The sequence below is a fragment of the Narcine bancroftii genome, chromosome 4, assembly GCF_036971445.1.
Source record: "Narcine bancroftii isolate sNarBan1 chromosome 4, sNarBan1.hap1, whole genome shotgun sequence".
NCBI classification, from domain to species: domain Eukaryota; kingdom Metazoa; phylum Chordata; class Chondrichthyes; order Torpediniformes; family Narcinidae; genus Narcine; species Narcine bancroftii.
Window position 1 is genome coordinate 265,189,760 of NC_091472.1, and position 23,769 is coordinate 265,213,528.

At 40.9% G+C, this 23,769-nt stretch overlaps 1 protein-coding gene across 10 annotated transcripts in view; it reads right to left on the reverse strand.

The window, feature by feature from the left end:
• Nucleotides 1-23,769, reverse strand: part of tfcp2l1 (transcription factor CP2-like 1) — a 61,579-nt gene that overhangs the window by 15,910 nt on the left and 21,900 nt on the right. For 8 of the 10 annotated variants that reach the window (XM_069934899.1, XM_069934897.1, XM_069934898.1 and 5 more), the window contains 6 exons: nucleotides 19,704-19,789; nucleotides 17,243-17,291; nucleotides 17,030-17,123; nucleotides 14,871-14,961; nucleotides 12,132-12,241; nucleotides 6,101-6,243 (listed from right to left, as the gene is read on the reverse strand). In XM_069934899.1, the coding sequence (XP_069791000.1) occupies nucleotides 6,101-6,243; nucleotides 12,132-12,241; nucleotides 14,871-14,961; nucleotides 17,030-17,123; nucleotides 17,243-17,291; nucleotides 19,704-19,789 (573 nt within the window). The remainder of the gene's footprint in view (nucleotides 1-6,100; nucleotides 6,244-12,131; nucleotides 12,242-14,870; nucleotides 14,962-17,029; nucleotides 17,124-17,242; nucleotides 17,292-19,703; nucleotides 19,790-23,769) is intronic. The other 2 variants (XM_069934900.1, XM_069934901.1) reach the window with 1 other exon arrangement.

Sequence of the window (23,769 nt, forward strand, 5' to 3'; positions counted from 1 at the left end):
ATGCTTAATCCATTCAGTATCCTTCCCCCTCCCCCATCGCCCTATACATATTGGGCCCCCCATTAAGGATTTTAGTCCATGCCCCCCCTTAAATATGCAATAGCCCCCATTGAGAATGGCTGATCTAGACAATCCTCATGGGTTGAGAATACTAAAAAGTTTTCACCCTTTGGGTGAGGACTTTCTTCTCATCATTAGCTGTAGTATATGCTTGTGACTGCTGGTTTTAGAGAAGTCAGCCAGTGAAAATATCACCCTTGCATCCCCCCCTCGGTTGCCCTCAAGGATATTCTACTTTTCAATGAATTCACCTCTTAATTCTCCAACCTCAAGAAAAATGAGCATCAGTTTAATCTCTCCTGTAATTCAATAGATTTTTGGGGAGTAAACTAATTGGCAAAATTCTGTGGAAGTGTCTTTCATCCCTCATCTTATTATTAAACATCCTACATCAAAAATCCAACAGATACAAGTCAGAGGAGGTGGATGGTGGTTCTTGCCATACTCACTCCACATCATTGGAAGGAATCTGATGATCCAGGAATGAATAAAAATCTAGGCTTACCAATGACACTCACCTCCCTTTCATCAATTTCTTTTTAAAATGGCTCGGACTGGGTGCCACTAACCTTACAGCCCCTGTCTCACAGATGATGGATACACTAAGAAAACTGTACAGTAACTACCTCAATGAAGAATGATTTGCATCCATTGTCTCACAATTTCTGTTGCATAATGTATAGTGTTGCATGAAGTAAAGTCTTGTGATTTTTTTTCAGCTTCTGAAGCTCAGTACAAAATTCTCACTCTCCCTCCTGCTACTCAGACAAATTAAACTATTATGAATTGGCATGGCCAGTGAGAAAAGTCTTCTCCTTGAGTCATGGTTCGCCATTAATTCAAGGAACCCCATTTGTGGATGGAAACACTACAGTGAAGTCGCACTATGCCAAGGGATTGTCAGTGGAAGGGGCGTGTAAGCTTGGAAGTAATAGCTTTTCAACTCCCAAGAATGCGCACTAGTTGATAACCACCGATCTCTGCACTGACATCATTTCCAGAAAAAGGGTCAGTTCACTCAATAGGGCAAATGCCCCTCTGGAGACTCCTGCAGCCACCAAGATCAGTTCCTCTTCAACTGATACATAAATTGGAGGGATGAACTTTCAAGGAATAGACTAGAAACATTTGCACGCTGGTCTTCAAATCTTGGAGGCCTAAACCAAAATAGAAAAATAAATTCTGGAGCTGCTTTAGCAGCAGCACTACTGCTGGTACAGATCCACTAAAAGCCGGGAGAAGAATCATAACACTCCTGCAGGGTCCAGCCACTCAGTCCAACTGCTGTCAGCTCTGTACAGGCTTCAAGTGGCCTATAAATGGAGCTGATCGTAGTTTCATTTAAAAATTACTGCATGAGGCACCATCAATAACTCCAAAAGACTGATGTAAAACTGATAGGCTTTTATTCACAATAGAATGGAGTGATGATGGTCGACTGTCCTGAACTGGGGATGGGGCTGTGGAACAGTCACCTTTATTCAGGTGTCTGTGGGAGGGGCCACAGGTACAATCTGCCAATGGGCGTGCCAAGTCAGATAAATCTTCAAACAGTGGTTTACCATACTGTGACCACATGATCTGTACCCAAGATGGCTGCGCCCATGATTAGCAGCAGCCATGAAGGGCTGCAGACACTAGGGAAGCAGAGGTCTGGTGCAGGGCACCAGAAAATAGGGAGACCACCCATTGTTTGAGCAGGAGAAGTAGAGAAGACAACCCATGGGACAGTGACCCCGGTGGCTGACCAGTGAGTGGTTCTGTGGCTAAAGAACAAACAGGCAGTGGGCTTTTGGTGACTCAAGGTGAGACTGTGGGCTGCTGGCGACTGCGGTCAAGGGATTCGCACCAGGGTATGGACTTCTGGAGACTAGCTCAAGACTGGCTGAAGGGGAACCAGGCATCAGAACTGGGGTGTGAGAAGGTGCCAAGGGCACTGAAGGTTTCCTGATTAGAGGTTCAAGTCTAGAGCTTGGGCTGCTGATGGTTTGAATTTGACTCTGTGTGGCTGCAAGGACTGCAGAAGTGCTGGACGAGAATCCATGTACACTCAGTGACTCTGTGGGGTGGTGGTGGGGGGGGGTCGGGGGAAGAAGAGAGAGACTCTCTTTCTCTGACTATAAGATGTAATTCAGGCAATTTCTGAAGCAGCAGGCAGAAAACAAATCTAGGTAACAAATCCAGCTAACATATCTATGTAACAAATCTACGTAATATTGCACTCTTTATTACATGACAATAAACTGGATATTGAAGCCAATATGTCCCAAAATGCTGGCATTAGCCCCTGCAATTTTAACCATTCTGCTCGCCTGCCATAAGCAGACATTTTTTAATATATATCTTTCTTTCTTCTTTCTTTGGCTTGGCTTCGCGGACGAAGATTTTATATATATGAAATAACCTGCAAATGGAGTTCAGTGAAAGGAATACATTCAGATTAATTGCATATGGACAATTTTCTACAGATGTGTAGTGGAAAGTACATCAACTGGCTGCATTACGGTCCGATATGGAGACACCAATAACCCTGAGCGTAAAGTCCTGCAAAAGGTAATGGACACAGCTCAGGACATCACGCATCACAGCAAATCCCACCCTGACATAGAGAACATCCACAGGGAACTCTGCCATTGGAGAACAGCAGCAATTATCATGAATCCACATCACCCAGCACACACTCTTTTCTTACTATAACCATCAGGAAAGAGGTATATACGGTAGGTTCTTTTTTACTGTACTGCACAGTTCAGTTTGTTTACATTTTTAAAATTTCCTGCCCCGCCTGCAGGAAAAAGAATCTCAGGGTTGTTTGTGTTGCCACATATGTACTCTGACAATAAATCTGAACTTTGCCAAATATCTGCAATTCAATAGATTTTTGGGGAGTAAACTAATTGGCAAAATTCTGTGGAAGTGTGTTTCATCCCTCATCTTATTATTAAATATCCTACATCAAAAATCCAACAGATACAACTCAGAGGAGGTGGATGGTGGTTCTTGCCATACTCAGTCCACAAGTGCACCAAAAACACCAGCGTTCAATTGCATTAAAATCAAAAGGAACTAGATTATTAGGAAGAAAGTACAACCCGCAGCCAATATTCTCGCTCATGTATAGCTCTGATGAACAATTAAAAAATTTCCCCAGGCAATTTCCGTAATTGATCAACAAAATTCTTAAACTTGCGTCACATGCTGAAATAGAGGGCATAATTTCAATAGTGGTAAAACATCCTTATTCTGGAAGCAGCCAGTGGGAAAAATAATCCAAGCCATCAACACTGGGTAATATTTAGTTGGGTCAGAAACAGTATTCTTGGTACAGTGTCAGAATATTATTGTTAATACAGCAACAAAGATCTGCGGATACTGGAAATTTGAAATAAGAAAAAAAAACCCACACTCAGCAAGTAAAGCAGCATCTGTGGCAAGAGAATGATTCTGAGGAAAGGCTTTTCACCCAAAATATCTTTTCCATTGGTTTTCAGCTACGATTTTTGCTGAGTATTTCTAGCACTCAGTTTTATATCAAATGTTCATGCCTCAGACATTGGCACAAGTGAGGGGATGATGGACAATTCTTCCCAGGGTCTATATTCCACATTCCAGATTTAAAAAAAACCTATGAGGGAAACCCATCACATCATCTATTTGGAAACAAAGCATTACTTACCTTAAATATTTTCAAACATATTTCACATAGCAAAATCAAGATACCTCTATACAGAGATGAAAGGACAGCTGTATTCATGTCACAACCTCATAAATGATCATTTTCCTGCATCTTCTTAACGCAAGGTAAGACCTTCTATCACAATAAATCATAAAAATGTTTCTTGCCCAAAACAGACACCATTCCTCATACCACTGAAGCCATGGTTCAAATCTTTACCATCGAGTTCATAACCATTAATTTGGGTGACTGAATACCATCACATCAAAACAGCACAAAATACTGTTATCCCCAAAATAAATTCAGAGAGAAATGATAATCTGATGATCAATACCATGTAATTATTTCAACTCTGCAAACTGATGCTAGGGTAATTAATGGTTGCAGGTGTTTTTTTAATGAGTAGGCGCTGTTCAGTTTTGTCAATTTTAATACAAACCTACTGCACAACGAAAGGAAAATGTTCATGAAACCTTTAAAATTTTTAACAACATTAACAACAAGAAATAGAAATAAATAATTTTTTGCTCATCATAACAGCCAGACACAAGGAAATACTTCAGGCGAGGATAAAAAGCGTCCTGCTGGAGGAACTCAGCAGGTCAGGGGGCATCCGTGGAGGAAAAGGAGCAGAGTTTGGTACTGAGCAGGTTATGATCATCAACCTGCTGAGTTCCTCCAACTGTTTGTTTTTTTTTCTTGGCTCTAGATTCCACCAGGATGCTCTTGGATTTAAAAATCCATTGTAATTCATGAAATGAACATTTTATGCTTGTTTCTAGCTCTTGTTGGAAGCTTGAAATAGACATCAGCTAAATTCTCCCAGCAGGATGAATAGCCAGTGTTCCCAGCCCCAACCTCAGGGAATCTCAGCTGGTCTGCCATACAAAATGAAAATGAAATCTCAAATATAAACAAAAAAAATTGGGTCTTTGACCCAAAGCATTAACCCTTTCACTGCCTATAGCCTGCAACAATGCAGTTATGGCAAAGCCTACTTCTGCTGTAAAGAAAATTGCTAGTTCAAGCTTTTAGGTGCTATATCTATCTGAAATATGAAGTAAAAAATATCAACTCACACTGATGTAACTCTGAACTGCGTGCCTGACAAACATGAAGCTAGCCAACAAAAGTGATGAACCTTGCCCATTCAGTCCCCTAATTCCTCCAATTTTTCCACAGCATAACTCTTGCTCATCCCCACACTCCTGACACTAAATCACCCACCTCTTCCAAAGCCACTGTTTATCGACAATGGAACTTACACAGATTAATTTGCAACCTGCTGACAGCTTCTGAAACAAGCTAGCACATGCACCCACACTGAAAAGCTTTTTAAACCATGGTGCCAAGGCAACTCAGACACTGTGGGAATGTAGAAATTCACTCATGGCCCCCAAATTATCCCCACTGCCCCCCTCTTCATCTTATGCAACACTACTCTGATTAACGTTTTGCAGCACTTGAACAGTTGATCAGTACAAAAGTGTTCAATCATGCATTCTTTATTTTAAGCAAAAAAAGTTTGAACTATATTTTAGCCCAATGAGAAATGAGGTCAGTAAAATAGAAACAAGATATTCATTCCACTCGGCATTATTGTTTTTATGTAAACAACACTGCTGCCCAAATGCTAAAGTCCATTGCAGTTTTGTGCCATGGTTAATGAGGCATGAAATATATCCATTCTTAAAGACTTTTTTTTCCATTCCCCACAAAACTATCCATTACTTTACCAGAGGCATTAGAAGTTAGAATGGCAGATCAGCACAGAAATTGGTTAATATGTGACTGGTATATCTAACTGCCTGTTTTCCAGAATTCTTTGCAAAGATTGCTCTAGGACTGACAAACTGCAGAGGATTACTGATTCAAACTGATAAAGGAAATCAGAACCAACAGCCCACAGGGTGAGCATTCAATACTTCATGTGGATCTCATAAATGTGCTGTATCGATTCATAATGCAGTTTTGGCATACAATAAATGCAGTACTCTTGTATCAAAAATAGACAGCCAAAGCTTCAGTAGATCATATATATTTTCAATAAAAACCTATAGATTGAAGACCAAGAAGGTAAAAAAAAATAAATGCACAGGATGTAGAAAGAGGGGTGCAAGATGGGTTAGGGAAGGAAAGAGCACTTGAAGAAAAAATCTCTACTTTTTTTTTGTCTTGAACTGCATTTAGAGTCATAAACAAGCAAAGAAATACCTACTGCTCGGAACCTCAACACAGGTTCGAAACGATGCTATTCAGGAGAATTCAAATCCCGACAGAAGACTCGAGAAAAAGAAAACATTTTTAAAAAGTTGAATGTTGTCTCAGCTGCCATTCTGTGCATGGACCTCTCTTGGATCTCACCTCATCACTGACAAGCACGTGGATCCCACTGGGTCCCTGTCTGAAGATCTGGTTAATCTGCTGCGGAGAAATGCTGTACATTTTTGCTATTTTCTCAGTTAATTCTACCGCTGTCAGCTCTTCCAAAAAGATTGCATGGTATACTGGAGGAAACCGGGAAAAAGAATTTCATCACATGAACAGCAGTTCAAATAAGAAACACAATATATATTTGGATTTCTTTTTCTTCCATTTTGCTCCCCATTTCTCCCAATAATCTTTCTCATGGTGTTTCATGATACTGTGGGTGCTGGTAGACCTCCAGGATCTCAAAGAATCAGTTCTTCATGATCCATATACCACCAGTTGCACATCAGAATACTATAGCCCAGGAGATAGCTACGTAGCCCATTGTGCCTGCATAGAACCAATACAAGGTGCAGTGCCTTTATCCAAGTCCCTGATGCTTCCCCTTTGTCTGTAAATATTAATTCAAGTATTCATTTCATACCCCCTGAAAAGTTACATCCAAATCTAGTTATCTTGCCCAACATGCATTAGATCACAACATCTCAATGCAAGAAAATGTGACCTATTGTTTTTCCCTCTGGAAAATCTTTATCCTTTCTACTCTATCAACAGTTCTATTAAATCTCCCCATGCCATTGCTAATCTAAAGAGAGCAACACCAGCTTCCAACACATAATTGAAGTTTCTTAGCACTTCTCTAAAACTTTAACATCTTTCCTGTAATGTGGTGCCTGGAATAGAGCACAATGTTCTAGCAGAGGCTAACTGACCTTGAAAGTCTGCAAAAGACATCCTAACCTTTGTGATTAATGGTAGGATAGCCAATATCCAGGATCATCCAGTACAGATTTACAAATAAAAACACACCTGTTATCCTATCTGGATCAATTGAGATCACCCTTACTAACCTCCATAAAACTCACTCCAATAAATTTGTATATCTTTTGTAATGCTATGACCAAAAATGTTTCAATTGTAGTGTAAACAAGGATCAACACAAGTTTCAGTTCTAATGCAGTTATCTAACAAATCCTCTGTTTTGTTGTTTTCCCAAACTGCTTTTCACTGTCAAATAGATTCATCCATTCCAAATAATATTTAACTTCCTTATATCAAAATGCATGATTACCTGCTGATCCTAATACCTTTCTGACATTTAATTTATGCTGCCTTTCCTCACTCTTCTAATCAAAGTGCACCACTTTACAACTTGAGCCAACAGCATGGAAATAGGCCCTTAGGCCCAACTTGTCCATGCCAAGTAAACTTGTACGATTTCCCTGCATTTGGCCAATATCCCTGGGTTTGACCCATATCTTCAATCCCACAAGTTTCATTCTGTGGCACTTTATCAAGTGATTTCTAAAATGTCAATAATTATTAAGTGCACGATCTTAATCAACTTATCTTGGAATCTAAGCAAGATCATGAGATAAGTTTTGGTCATCACTAATCCACACTGGCTACCAGTTACAAACCCATAAAAATTGGTTTTATCCCATATCATCAACTCTAAATTTATGAGTTAATCTTTGTTCTCACAAAAATGCACAATATAGCAACAGCAAAATCGTTATATACCCTGCTTGCAAAATTCAATTCTGTTGACTTGTATTCAAAATAAAAATTGCATATATTCGTATCATTGATTTTCTCTGTTCCCAACTTTGAGATAACCAGCTTATAGTTACTGGGTTTAGCTCTCTCCTTCACATTCTCAGGAGGGAGGATGAGCAGCCAGATGTCATAGTCCATATAGGGATCAATGACATGGGAAGGAACGGTGAGCAGGTCCTGCAAGGAGAGTTCAGGGAGTTAGGCACTAGGATTGCTACCTGTGCCATATGCTGGTGACATTAGAAATAGGAGGATAATGCAGCTCAACATGGTGCAGGAGGGAGGGCTTCAGGTTTCTGGATCACTGGGCTCTCTTCCAGGGAAGGAGTGATCTGTTCCAAAGGGATGGTTGCATTTGAACTGGATGGGGACTAATATTCTTGCTGCTCCGGTGGGTTTAAACTAGATTTGGAGAGTGATGGGAACCAGAGTGTCAGAGCAGATAGAGGAGTGGAGGAGGGAGGGGGAAAAAAATGATGTGAAAATTGCATGCACAGCTAGAAGTCAATAGGTTGTACATGGTGGAAATGTTATCAGGTGCATCTATTTCAATGCAAGGAGTATTGTAAGAAAGGCAGATGAGCTTAGAGCATGAATTGACACATGGAATTATGACATTATGGCCATTAGTGAAACTACTGCAGGAGGGGCAGAACTAGCAGCTCAATATTCCAGGCTGATGTTGCTTTAGACGCGATAGAATGTGCGGGGTGGGGGGGGCGGGGGGGGGAGGGTCTGGTGAAAGGGGGAGGACTGGCATTGCCTATCATGGAAAATTTCATAACTATGCTCAGGCAGGAGAGACCAGAGGCCTCATCAACTAAAGCTGTATGGATGGAGCTGAGGAACGGGAAAGGTGTGACCACACTCATGGGGTTGAATTATAGACCGCACAATAGTCAATGAGAATTGGAGGAGCAAATCTGTAGAGAGAGAGCAGACAGCTTCAGGAAACATAAGGTTGTAATAGTAGGAGATTTTAACTTTCCACATATTGACTTGGACTCCCATACTGTAAAAAGAGCTGGATGGCTTGGAGTTTGTCAAATGTGTTCAGGCAAGTTTACATAATATAGAGGTACCAACTAGAGATACTGTATACTATGAGGGAACGAGACATGAGGAGTGACAGAAGTATGCGTAGGGGAACATTTTGGGTTGGGCCTCGGGTTGAGATTCTAAATTGGAGAATGGCCAATTTTGAGGAAATGAGAAAAGATCTAGAATGCGCGGATTAGAATAATTTGGTTTTGGACAAGAATGTATGAGGTAGTGGAAAATCTTTAAATGTGAAATTTTGAGAGTACAACATTTGTTAATTTCCTGTCAGGATTAAAGGCAACATTAATAGGCATAGGGAATCTTATTTTTCGAGGGATATTAGGGATCTGGTTCAGAAAAACAGAAAAGTGTGTAGTATGTATAGGCAACATGGAGCAAATGAGGTACTTGAGGAAGATAAAAATGCAAGAAAAACCTCAATAAAGAAATCAGGAAAACTAAAAGTCATGAGATTGCTTTGGCAGATAATGTGAAGGAAATTCCTAAGGGTTTGTACAGGTATATTAAGAACAAAAGGATAGTAAGGGGCAAAATTGATCCCCTTGAAGATCAGAATGGTTGGCTTTATATGGAGCCAAAAGAGATAGGAGGGCGAGCTTAATTTTTTTCCCCATCAGTATTCACTCAGGAAACGGGTACAGAGTCATGGGAAGTAAATAGGGATGGATAAATCCCCCCAGGGCCTGACAATATATTCCTTCAGACCTCGATGGAGGTCAGTATATAAATTGCAGGGGCTCTGGCAGAAATATTTAAAATGTCCTTAGCCACAGGTGTGGTGCCAGAGAATTGGAGGGTAACTCACATTGTTCCAGTGTTTAAAAAAGGCTCTAAAAGTAACCCTGGCAATTATAGGCTGGTAAGCCTGATGTCAGTATTAGGAAAATTATCGGAAGGTATTCTAAGAAATCGAATGTACATAAAGTTGAATAGCAGGAACTGATTATGGATAGTCAACATGGCTTGGTGTGTTTGTGGTAATAGAGATTTCAAGGATGTTACCAGGTAAGTTGATGAAGGAAAGGCTGTGGATAGGTCTACATGGACTTTAGTAAGGCCTTTGACAAGGTCCCAAATGAGAGGTTAGTCAAGAAGGTTCAGACTCTAGGTATTCATGGTGACGTAGTGAATTGGATTGAACAATGGCTGGACAAGAAGAAGCCAGGGAGTGCTGGTAGATGATTGCTTCTCAGACTGGAGGCCTGTGACTAGTGGTGTGCCTCAGGGACCGGTGCTGGGACCATTGTTGTTTGTCACCTAGATCAATGATCGGGATGATAATGTGATAAATTGGATAAGCAAGTTTGCAGATGACACTAAGAATGGGGTGTTGTGGACAGCGAAGAAGGTTTTCAAAGCTTGCAGAAGGATCTGGACCAGCTGGAAAAATGAACTGCAAAATGGCAGATGGAATTTAATACAGTCAAGCTTAAGGTGTTACATTTTGGAAGGATAAACCAAGAAAGGATATGCACAGTAAATGGTAGGGTACTGAGGAGTGTGGTAGAACAGAGGGATCAGGAAAAAAAAATATAATTCCCTGAAAGTGGTGTCACAGGTGGATAGGGTTGTAAAGAAAGTTTTGGGCACTTTGACCTTCATAAATCAAAGTATAAGAGTTGGAATGTTATGATAATGTTATACAAGACATTAATGAGCCTTATGTGCAGTTTTAGTTACCTAAAAAGGGGAAGATATCAATAAGACAGAAAGAGTGCAGAGAAGATTTACTAGGATGTTGCTCGGATTTCAGGAACTGAGTTACAGGGGAAGGTTAAACATGTTAGGACTTTATTCCCTGGGCCATGGAAGAGTAAGGAACGATTTGATAGAGATTTAAAATTATGAGGGGGATAGACAGAATAAATGTAGATAGGGTTTTTGCACTGAGGGTAGTTGAGATATAAACCAGAGGATGTGGGTTAAGAGTGAAAAAGGAAAAATTAGGGGGAGTATGAGAGGGAGCATCTTCATACAGAGAGTGTGGGATGGTGGGAGAGCAGAACAAGCTGCCAGCTGAAGTGGTGAGTGTGGGCTCAATTTTAATATTTAAGAAATATTTGGACATGTAAATGGGTGGGAGAGGTATGGAAGCTGTGGACTGGGTGCAGGTCAGTGGGACTAGGCAAACTAAATGGTTCAGCACAGACTAGAATGTCCAAAGGGACTTGTTTCTGTGCTGTAATGCTCTGTGGTTTAATTAACATTTGCAATCCTTCTGCCCTCTGGTATCTCTCCCATATTGGAGAAGGATAGAAAGTTTCTATCGTCTCTGCACCTCCCAGCAATATCCCATGCAGACCAGGACACTTTTCTACATTATACGCTGCTGGGCATTTAATCTCCCTTTTCTCATGAACTTGCATCCCATTCAACTTCTAAATGCAACCCTACTCTTTCATTATGACTTTTACCTTTTATCTTTAAACTTCAGTAGAAGCCTTATCCACAACAATCTCTTAAACCTTCTATTATACTTCTTTTCCTTTATGATTATTTTAAATACCCTTTCCCCAAGCTTCACTTTTAATTCAGAAGGCTATCTCACATATCTGAATCTGCTATTCAAAAGGTTTCGGTAAAATCTGTTCCTGGTCCAAACAATATCTCTGAAAAATCTTCAATGATACAAGTGAGCTGTCTCACAGTGTGCAAATATTTTAATTCATCTTGTATTCAACTAGTCTTGAGACAAATTCCTGCTTTGTTAATCACATTGTTAACAGCTTCCCATTGATGAAATGGTTTCAAAATGAGATATACTGACTATTGGATTGTCAATAAATTCCAACTTTATTAAAGAATCATCCATTCAGCCTGAATGCATGACCCACATTGTTGTAAATTATCCAAACTTCACCTATCTATTCGGAAAATCCTCAGCTATTCCTTGACCTCAATTTATGGAAGATGTCATTGAATGTCATTGTATGTTAATCATATCCCTTCCAGCAGTTAACCAATAAAACAGCTCCATGTTAAGAGAAGATTTGCGAACACTGTAGACCCAGTGAAGGAGCTTAGTGCTGGATATGGCAAACCCAATAACTTAGCCCATCCAAACGACTGAGGAGGTTAATCACAGCAGTCGCTGTCATTGTAGGAAGAGCTCATCTCTGCAGTGATCTGCTTTTGCAAACTGTCATATCTTTCCACTTGCTCCTTTTATCTGAACCCACAAAGCCCCAAGAATTTTCAGGAGACAGGATTGTTAGGGGCAGTGTTGCAAAGTGAGGAGGCGGCCAAGAACTTATTTTCTTATCAAACACTTAACCTACTTCTAGATTTGTCAGGCTCGTACAAAAGAGCCAATCATCCTAAAGATACCAGAGTCAGGACATACCATATGAAGTATCAACAACTCCTTTGCTCTGTTGTTTGTGAAGGTGGTAATTCTCCCGATTCCACTCAGGCTCCTGAGACATGTAGATGGTCAGTTTTGGATGGACGTTTCTGGAGGTACAGGTATGAGAAGTGTGGTCATTAGCCTGACTGCACTACAACAAAACATTCAGTTAACATCGTCACAAGCAGTTAATACCATTTCAATGCAACATCAAAACGTGTGCTAGACATTCCATTCTCCGCAAAGGCTTCTATTTACAAAGTAATATTTTGCTGAAATGGCAATGCACACTGTTATGGAGTTAACTACAGTCTTGTTTCATTGTGACAGGTTCAGCTCAAACAGTGGCACTCCCGTTTCTCTGTTCAGGAAATCTAGGCCAGTGGCAATGCAGCACTGATTTTTTTTTAAATTGTTCTTTCACTGGCCACTACACCATTGACAAGGCCAATCTTTATTTTCCATCCACAAATGCTCCAGAGAAGATAATCATATTCTTGACAACAAAGAAGCTTTCCTTGTCATCATACACAACTCTGCCAGATTGGATATAATTCTGAACAATTCAGGACAAGGCTAGCTGATTTTCCTTAAAGGACATAATGAACCAGAAGGAGTTTATTACAATCCCCTAGTTTAATTTTTTTTTACTGATGCATTTTTTTAAGAGATTACTATTTTACTCATTTAATTGAAATTAAATTTCTCCCATTGCAATGAAGGATTAGACATCATTTCCTTGATTATTCATCCAGTAATTTAACTTGTCTACGATGGCACCATAGCCCTCATTTGCTTTCAAGTGAGAAATTATTAGATTTCTACTCTCCCAGGACACTGGAGTGTGTCTCCATGCCATTCAAATTGAAGGTGAAATAAATTATTTACACACTAGAGTGCACCTTAGGAATGTCATACAAGATTTTCCAGAAATTCGTATTGAATTGTCAAAGATCTACAAAACCTTTAGATTGGCAGATTCAGATATGGGAGGCAATTTCTGCAACAACAAAAAAATGCCACAGAATTATTTGAATATTTTTGAGGAAAACCAGTGGTTTGTCCCAAGAATCACACCCAGTGCTTGTCATACAAACAGCATCAAAACCAGATTAAGAAAAAAACATTAGACATATTCAAGAGATCAAGCAGCATCTGTGGAGAGAATGTATGGAGTTAATGCTTCAGTCAATGACCTTTGCTCTTTCCATAGTTACTGTTTGACCTGTGTCAACATTTATGCATTTTAAATTAAAACGTATCATAGAGTCATCGCCACATCATTGTAAGTGGGAATCTACTGGGGGCAAATTATGTTGCAGTCGAGACTTTATTGGCTGCAAAACCTTTTGGGACATCCTGAACAGTGACCAAATATAATTTATTCAGCCAGATTAATTTCCAGTGCCAGATGGCAAATAGATGTCCTCAAAAAAAACCTGACACCCCAATATAAATTAGAATTTAAAACTGCATAAAATTTGTGTTCTTTTGTTCCCTTTGAAAAACTGTATTTTAATTCACATTGCCTATTTAACATTTTGAGGAGGGGGTTCTTTGAAATATATGGTGCACCTGTACCTTTTTACAATGTCAGCACTCAATGGTCTTCAGCAGTTGTACACAAAAGAGGAAGAAAAATATTGGAAGGATTAAAACTCCAGAATGACCAGAAATTAGTTTGAATTAGGTTTTCAAACAAAAAAATAAGTTTTTCCAATAGTCAATACAAACAAACTGGGCTAGAAGGAGGAAGGCAACTGTGTGAGAACACTTGTCTGCAAATTAAGTTCTGCATGCTCTACAGGACACCTCCATCTGCACGTGCCACATATGGTGCAGTGTCAGCTCTGCAAAGCAATTAACCTGGCAGTGGGGTCAGGGTGGATGGTGGGTGGGAATGGCATCAAAAAGATGATTGTGTGAAGTGGTTGAGCAGATAATAATCAGCATTTATGCTGTAACTGTATAGGGTACTAGTGAGGCCAAATCTGGAGTACTATGTTCAGTTCTGGTCTCCTTTCTTGAGGAAGGATATACTGGCCTTGGAGGCAGGGCAGAAGGGGTTCACAAGATGGATTCCAGAGATGATGGGGTTAGCCTATGAACTGAGATTATATCATCTGGGACTCTACTTACTGGAATTCAGAAGAATGAGAGGGGATCTTATCGAAACATACAAAATTATGAAAGCAATAGACAAGATAGAGATAAGCAAGTTTTTTTCCCACTCACAGATGAGACGAGAAATAGGGGGCATAACCTCAAGATTCAGGGCAGTTGATTTAGGACAAGAGATGAGGAGGAACTGTTTTTCCCAGAGAGTGTTCAAGGTATGGAATTCTATGTCCATCGAAGCAGTGGAGGCTACATCAGGAAACATTTAAGACAAAATTGAATAGATTTTTGCACAGTAGGGGAATTATTGGGAAAAGGCAGCTATCTGGAGATGAGCCTATCATCAGATCAGTCATGTTCTCATTGAAAGGCAGAGCAGGCTCAATGGGCCGGATGGCCTACTCCTGCTCAATGGGCCGGATGGCCTACTCCTGTTCCTATTTCTTATTGAAGGAGTTAAATTTGCTTGCGATCAAGGAGGACCTAGACAAATGCACTAGAAAAAATTGGAAATGCATAGGCTAGTGAAAGGAAAAGAAACTCACAGTAACCAATGATTTTTTATGCTTCTGCACAATTTATTTAACAAAATGAACTACACAAAGCTTTGCAACTCACCTTCCCTTGATTGAATTGAAGAGTCGGATTCCATCTGCAGGACCACATATCTGAATCAAGTCCTCTTTAGACATTTTCAACAGGTCCACACCTAAGGAATTTGATAAAATATTAACTGCATGCCTAACTGCAGGGAAGTTACAGGTGTGTAATTCATGATGAAATAATGCCTCTGGAGTTTATGCAAGCTTTTGTAAAGTTAATGGAAAGGAGCAAATTATAACACTGAATTAATTGGTTCTTTTAACCTTCTGCAAGGAGAACAACTTCAAGCCCATTAAAAAAATACAGATTATTTTCTTTTAAAAAAAGCAAAATGATGAACTCTCAAACTTTCAAATCTTGCAAAATTTCCACCTGAACACCACAGAGAACAACGCAGCATGTAACAATCTCTCCCTCTCAAACTGCCCCAAGGGTCGCACCATTATTTTGAAGGTTCAGAGTGGTTTAGAAGGCTGATACCAGTTCTGCAGATTTTCCGACTGCTGGGGCAGGTGGTGCTGGGTGGGATGGGTAGGTTATAGGATCGTTAGCCTTCATGTGCTCACATCAGAGAGATTTGAAGTACAGTAAAACCTCTTATCCAGAATTCAAGCAACCGGCAGCCCCAAGCAACTGGCAAAAAAATACGGAAAATAAAAAGTTTAAAATTGGCACACTTTGTCGTTTGTTCACCAATCGTGCAGCACGCTATCTCAAGCAACCAGACAATTCACTTATCCAGCATTTACTAATCACCCTAAGTGCCGGATACCAGGGTTTTTTTTAAATTTTTACTGTACTCAGTAACTCCCCAAATGCTTCTCCATCAGTTTGAGCTGTCAGATTTGATCAGCCATGATCGGTGCTGGCCCAACAGGCCAAATGGCCTACTCCAGCTCCTATTGTCTATTGTCTACCCAAGTGTTAGTGGAGATATTCAGGTAGGTCTCAAGGGTGATCTTTCACTAACTTGATAACTGATTACTATTTTAATATAACCAAACACCACAATAACAGGCCAGTGTTGCCCAAATACACCAATTAACCCTGTACATTTTTGGAAGGTAGGAGGAAATTGGAGCACCTAAAGAAAACTCATGCAGACAAGGGGAGGAAGTACAAACTCCGGATTTGAATCCAGGTCACTGGCACTGAATCAGTGGTGCATTAGCTACTACCCCCTCCATAAATCTTCGACCACGAAGCCAAGCCAAAGAAGAAGAAAGAAGAATCGTATGGCACAGTTCAGAGTGGTCGAAACATTTGGTAACAAGCAAGTGGATGATCTGACTCAATTAGATCTGATTAAAAATGAGAGAGCTCGGATATTTGGCACGTTGGCCCAGAGGAGGATGCTGATGTGAGTTCACCTTTCTTGCCAGAAAAAAAATGAATGGATTTTGCAGAGGCAGCAATGGTGATACTTCTCCAGAGTTTTGGAGATGCCTCATGAAATTGTTGATGTCCACACCCCATAAAGGAGGGTGTGGATTATTGGTTCTTGGTGAAATATGCTGGAATTGAGATGCTTGTCTTCTTAGAAATTTTCTTAGGCAACAAAAGGACATACTAATGCTTTGGAGGTGGCAGGGATTGGGTAACTGATGTCTGTCATTAGTGAGAGCTGGCACCCAAGATATGGCAAATGAAAGTGGAGGGCTGATCTTAACCTTAACGTGTTCCAAATCTATTGGCAAAAACTCCCAGATGGTCCTATCATCATGGAGGATGATGAACTTTTAGGAGAGAAAATGTTGGTTGAAAATTGCCATGATTGCAGCTTCTCTGAAATACACTACAATGCTCCTCTTCTTCACAGATGTGAGAGATATGGCCATGTATCTGTGCCAGAAATATTCAGGACTTCAGCAGGGAGAGATGGCCACCAACAAATGTCCAGTCGAAACAAGAAGAAATTATCACTGAAGTTCTTATAGGAATCCTGAGCATGCAACAATTCTCGATTTTCAAAAAATACAGACCATGGCAACAGGCCTTTCCGGTCCACGTGCACATGCCACCAAATTACACCCATGTGACCAATCACCTACAAATCCTGTACATTTTTGCAGGGTGGGAAGAAGCCAGAGCACCTGGAGAAAACCCATGCAGACAGATAGCAGTGGATTGAAACCCTGGTCGCTGGTGCTGGAATAACCTTAACCACTTCTTACCTGAGAAATTGATAAATAACTGGCAGAATGCTGCAAAGCGGTTTCTGATCAGCCAGTGCTGTGTCTCCTGGTTGGAAGCTGTGGGCAACAGGTACTGCATTGCAAAAACAACAAAATATTTTGTCATAAAGTACACGAACAGTAGATCAGAATGCCTTGAGCAAAAGAGAAAAAAAAACCCCACCCTATTAACAGGATATTACAACTACTTACATCAGTGCTCAAAGGCAGGAACTCTTCTTGGCTTGTAGGTGAACAGTCTCTGAATTGACCCAAGCAGAAAGAGAAGTCAGTGAGTGATGGTGCAGCTATGTTCATTCATCAGGAATAAAGCAAAAACAAACTTATCCACAAAAGATACGACTCATTAGATGAGGAAAGATCCAAAGTCTAAGTGTCTTGAATTTACCCTGGTGAAACCCAAGAATTTAGAACTTATATCTCAGAACAGTATGAATAAGCCCTTTATGTTAAATCATCCTTAATCAACAAAAAAATATTGCTGTCATTACATAATGAATCAGAACAAAAATTAAACTGAAGATCGTTCCTTCAAATGGATTGGCACAGTGATCACACAGCCCAACCATCTCAAGGTTCAATCCCAAAGTTGCTGTTAAATGAATTGATGTCAGCCGTTTCAGGAGGGGCTTGATTATTGAGAGTAACGTCTTTGGCTGCATTTGGTGGGACTAGAGGAGAATGCCCAGAATTCATGCTTCTTATCCTGCTGCTGGAAATGTCTGCTACGCAGCACATGCTTTTCCTCATGCCTACCCAATTCTGATTGGTTTCTCCCAATCTTACAGCCAGTGTGTTCAATTTCTCCGCAAAAAGATTTTTCCTCAGAAGCCCTCTGGTATCTGTTACGTGTCATTATTAATCTGTGGTCCTTGGTCCTTGAACCATGTGTTCATGGAATTGTCTCTCTATTTGTCTCATGTAAAATCCTCCAGTCCACCCATTCTCAATGGGGTCCCACAGCACATACGAGTAAAAGCCTGGTTTTCTTTTCACCTCACATAGCATAAATATTAGTCAAAGGCAAGTCACAACAACCGGTTCTTCATCCTGGGTGATGCCATTTTATTCAAACACAACTTTATTTAAACAGCTGCTCTGAGCAAAGCACGACCCATGCACTTCGCTGGCTGATTATTTGCTCCCATCTTCACCAAAGGTTTATGTGCGACTACAGAGAACATTTACAATGCTGAACTTTTATTTAAATTTTGATTTATTGTCATTTCTATTTATTTATTTATTTTCCTCAACCCCCCCCCAAAAAATGCTGTTTTACTGCATTTGACTTAGAAGATAGGAACCCTTCCATAGCATCATGGAAGCAAACAAAATGACACAGCAGTTAAGAAGGCAAAGATTACATCACTCTAATAGGCCTGAAATTCTGTTCAACATCTGCTTCAGTTGTCCTGCGATTCTTAATGACTACTCCAGTAATATTCATTATGGAGAGACTTAAGAGACTTCAGATCCCCCTTCCCTGAAGGCACAGGAATCGAGCAGAGGTTTGCGTTTAGGTGCAGAATTCAGTCACACACCATGGTAAGCGGCCTTTTGTCCAACTTCCCCACACTGACAAAAGTCTCCCACCCACACTCGTCCCATCTGCCCCATATCTCTCCAAAATTATCCATGCAATCTATTTTGTTTCTCTTACTGTGGGGTAATACTAATGGTGACCCTTTGCCTGCCTTATGGCAAGCTAAAGTAAATGTTGTGTACTATTAGATATGATTCCATTACATGACAATAAAATCAACTTGAAATTATGTCCTCCGGTTACAGATTTCTCTACTCTGGGCAAGGCTCTCTATGTTCACCTGATCTATTCTACATATGATTTTGTATACCTCTGGGACACCATCCCTCATCCTCCTGTGCTCCAAGGAATAGAATCCCAGTCTGCTTAAACACTCCCCATGGTTTAAGCCTCCAAATCCTGGTAAAATGCTGGAATCTGGAGCAAAAACCAATCTGCTGGTACAGGGGGGTACTTAAGTTGTTGATGTTTACAATCAAAACATTTGACCAACACTGGCCATGAAGAGAGAAAGAAGCCAGTATAAAGATTGGTGGGGGGGTCGGAAAGAAGAGGGGAGACGGGGTCAGCAGCAGACTGATGAAGCAGGGAGAGGTGAGGGACAGATGGGAGGGCACGTGGAGTTGGAGTCAGGGTCCGGTGGCTGTTTCCAAAGGAAGGTCTCAGGCCCAAAACATTGGTCACCCTTTATTTCCTATGGATGTTGCGTGATCTGCAGAGTTTCTCTGATACTTCTGTACACTGCAATGGGCCCCAGCATCTACAGGGGGAGGCAGGGAGTGGGAGAGGGAGGCAGGGAGAGAGAAGACAGCTGGTGGAGGGTGATAAGTAGAAACAAAAGTTATCAGGTTAGAAGCTGATAAGGTGATGCAAGTGGTAAATGGAACCATCAGGGAACAGATGCAGGACAGATGGGGCCAGATGGAACCAGAAAGGAATGGGGATCCAGCAGGTGAAATGTGTGGCTAAAGGTGGATGGAACGAGGTGAGATTCATTATAGTGAGATTTACTGGGATAAGGATGAAACTTATCCCATGATGAAACTTGTATCTACAATTACTCAGAGCTAAGACTGTGACAGAAGGGATGTAGTAGAATGTGTTACATACCCTTCACTGCCACTGAAGCTGACTGGCAGAGTATTGCAGCTAATAGAAGTCGAATTAATGTACAAAGTATCAGGCCAGGGTGAGCACTGGAGGGAACAAAGAGGATAGTTAATTCAGAACCTCTCACAGTAATTAATGGTATTAATATTCTTCTTCTATAAGTCATACAGTGAACCAAAATGCTTCTCCGCTTTGCATCAAAAATGACGATTAACTGCAAATCATTGTGGTTATAGGTCGGCACAACATAGAGGACTGAAGGGCCTGCACTGTGCTTTAGTGTCCTATGTTCCAAGTTCTGGACAAGAAAAAAAGGTAAAACTTCAAAAAGAACAGAAGAGCCAAGGCACTTGACCCATACAATCTTTAAAGAGGGGATTTGACAAAAGTGCAAAATAGATTGCAAATTTGATAAAAATAAATCAGAATATAATGGAAAAGGGGGAATGCGTAAACAACAATGTTGATAGGCTGAAGTGACATGTCACATGCAACTTATGAAAGGGTATGGAGAATATATCGGAGACATCAAAAGAGATGGAGGCTGTTATTCAGAGCACTACACCATGAAACATTGGAGCAGAAATAGGCTTTTCAGCTCATCACGGCTGCCTGATTATTCAATCTGGAGCTGATCTATTCTCCCTCTCAGCCCCACTCCCCTGCCTTCTCACCAGAATCTAACAAGTTAACTCTGCCAGGAGTCAGAGCCCGACTGATTTTTACTCACCTTGCCCAGATGGGATCTTTCACACTGCCAGATTACTACTACATACCTGCTAAATTATCCATCTCTGCCTTAAATACACCCAATGACTTGGGAACAAATTCTACAGATTCGCCACCATCGAGCTAAAGAAATTCCTCCACACATTTGTTTGAAGTGGACACTTTTCAATCCTGATTATGCCCTCTTGTCCAAGATTCTCACACCATGGGAAACAACCTTTCAAATTCTACTCTGTCCATTCCTTTCAACATTTGAAACTTTTCAATGCGATGCCTCCTCATTCTCCTCAATTCCAAAGAGCGCAAGCCAAGCTGTCAAACACTTCTCATAACCCTTTCATTCCTGGAATCAATTTGGGAATCTCCTCTAAACACTCTCTAATGTCCTCTTAAATGAAGAGCCCAAAACTGATTACAATACTCCAAAAGAGTATCTTACAAAGCCTTAACATCACACCGTTGTTCTTACATTCTATTCCTCTTGAAATGAATGCCAGCATTTCATTTGCTTTCTTCACCACTGTCTCAACCTGCAAGTTTATCTTCAGGGCATCCTGCACAAGGAGTCCCAAGTTCCTTTACATCTGGGAATTTTCAATTTCTACCTTGTTAGAACATAGTCTGTCTGTTTATTTCTTCTGCCAAAGTACATGACCTTACACTTTCCAACATTGTATTTTGTTTGCCACTTTGCTGCCCATTTTCCTAATCCCGACTCAGTCCATCTAGAGCTCCCCTCCACCGTTTCCTCACAACTACCTGCTCCTCTGCTAATCTTCATTTGTAAAATTGGCCACAAAGCCATTCATTCCATAATCTAAATCATTGATATACAACACAAAAACATCCCCTGTAGAACACCACTAGCAGCTCACAACCAACCAGGATATGATCCCTGTATTCCGTATCTGTTTCCTATCAATCAGCAATGCTTTACCCATGCTAGATACTTTCCTGTTTTATCATAGGCTCTTATTTTGTTAAATAGCCTCATGTGACACACCTTGCAAAGGCCTTCTGAAACTCCAAATGCACAACATCCACTGCCTCTCCTTTACCTAGCCTGCTTGTCATTTTTTTCAGATTTCAGGCAAGATTTTCCCTGAAAGAAACCATGCTGACTTTGGCCTATCTTGTCATGTGCAACCAAGTACTCTATAATCCCATCCTTGACAATCGACTCCAACCACTGACGTTAGGCTAACCGGCTGGTAATTTATTTTCTGCTGCCCCCCCTCCCTTCTTGAATCCTGGAATGACATTTGTGAATTTCCAGTCCTCAAGAACCATGCCAGAATCCATTGATCCCTGAAAGATCATTACCAATGCCACCACAATCTCTACTACATCTTGCAAAATATGAGGGTGCAATTCATCTGGCCAGGAGACTTATCTACCCTTAGCTTATTCAACTTTCTGAGCACCTTCTCCCTCGTAGGCATAACTCCACTCACTTCCCTTCCCTGATAGCCTTGGACATCATTGATCTCCTCTGCTATCCCCTTCTCTCCCATTATTTCCCCAGTGTCATTTTGGAATGGTCCTCTATCTACTCTCACCTCTCTTTTACTTACTTTCATACTCTTATTTTCCCTCCTTACAAGTCTTAGTTACCTTTTGCAATTTCTTTTTTGGAAACTTCCCTATCTTCCCACTAATATTTGTTTCCTTTTATGGCCCTCTCTTTTGCTTTTACATTGACTTTGACTTCCCTTGACACAATTGTGACATTTTTCCATTCAAATATTTCCTTTTCTGATGTGAATCTATCCTGCAACTTCCTTATTTCTCACAGAGACTCCATCCATTGCTACTCTGCCATCCTCCTATTAGAATCCCCTTCCAATCCACTTTGGCCCACTCCTCTCTCATGCCACTGCACTTCCCTTTACTCCACTAAAATACGGACACATCTGATTTTAGTTTCTCCTTGTTAAATCTCAAATTTAACTTGTTAATAGTGTTATCACTGCCCTCGAAGGATTCATTTACCCTAAACTCTCAAATCACCTCTGGTGCACCCAATCCAGTACAGCTGATACCCTAGTGGGCTCATCAACAAACTGCTCAAAAAAACCCATCTGATAGCCAATCTACAAATTCTCTCTCTTGAGCCAGTCCCAATCTGATTTTCCCCAACCTACTTGCATGTTAAGATCCTCCATGACTACCATAACAGTGCCCTTCTGACTATCCTTTTCTATTTGCTGTTGTAATTTGTTGTCCACCTCCCAGCTACTGTTTGGATGTCTGCATATAACTGCTTACAGTTTACCCTTGTCATTTCTTAACTCAATCCACAATGATTCTATATCTTCTAATCTCTTATCATTGCTTCCTAATGATTTAAGGCCATTCCTTGCCAACAGATCCAAGCCTCCCCCCTCTGCTTACGTGCCTATCCTTACAATACACTGTGCATCTTTGGACATGCTGCTCTCAATGACATCCATCCTTTAGCCACGACTCTGTGAAGGCCACAGCATCAAACCTACCAATTTGCATCTGTACAACAAAGTCATCCACTTCATTTCTTATGCTGTGTGCATTTAAATACAAAACCTTGTATTTTGTTATTAATAACCTTTTGTTATTTTTTTGACTCTGGGTCCCTGTTGCATTGAAACTCATCCCACTGACGACAATTTTGCCCTATCTGCACACAACCCCCCAACCAGCTGTCTTGAATTGCACCTAATGCCTCTTCCTCTGTTTTCTTCACTTTGGTTCTCACTCCCCTGTAAATCTAGTTTAAATCCTCCAAACCATGCTCCCCTCACCCCAAACTCTCATTAGAACTAGCAAACCTCCCTGCCAGGCTATTGGTTCCCTTCCAGTTCAGGTGCAACCTTTCCCACTTGTACAGGTTAGCCCTTCCCCAGAAAATGTTCCAATAATCCAAGAACTTTAAACCCTGCCTCATCTCCTCAGCCATTCATTTGTCTGTGCTACCTTCCTGCTTTGATCCTCCCGAGCTCATGGCACCTGGAGTAATCCAGAGATTATCACCTTGGAGCCCCTGCCCTTCAGCCTCCTTCCTATCACCCTCAACTTATTTCGCAGAACCTTTACCTCCCTCCTGCTCACATCAATGATACCAGTCATTGTCCTCTGGCTGCTCACCCTCCCCTTCAAAAATATTCTGCAATCGTTCAGAGACATCCTCAACTCAAGTACCTGGGTGGGAACATACTATCACAGCGTATCTTTTGTGGATGCAGGATCTCCTAACTGTTCCCCTAACTATCAAGACTCCCTTGACTATTGCTCTGCTTGACTTCACTCTGCCCTTCTGAGGCTCAGAGCAACCTCTGCAGACTTCTTTCTCCCCTTAACT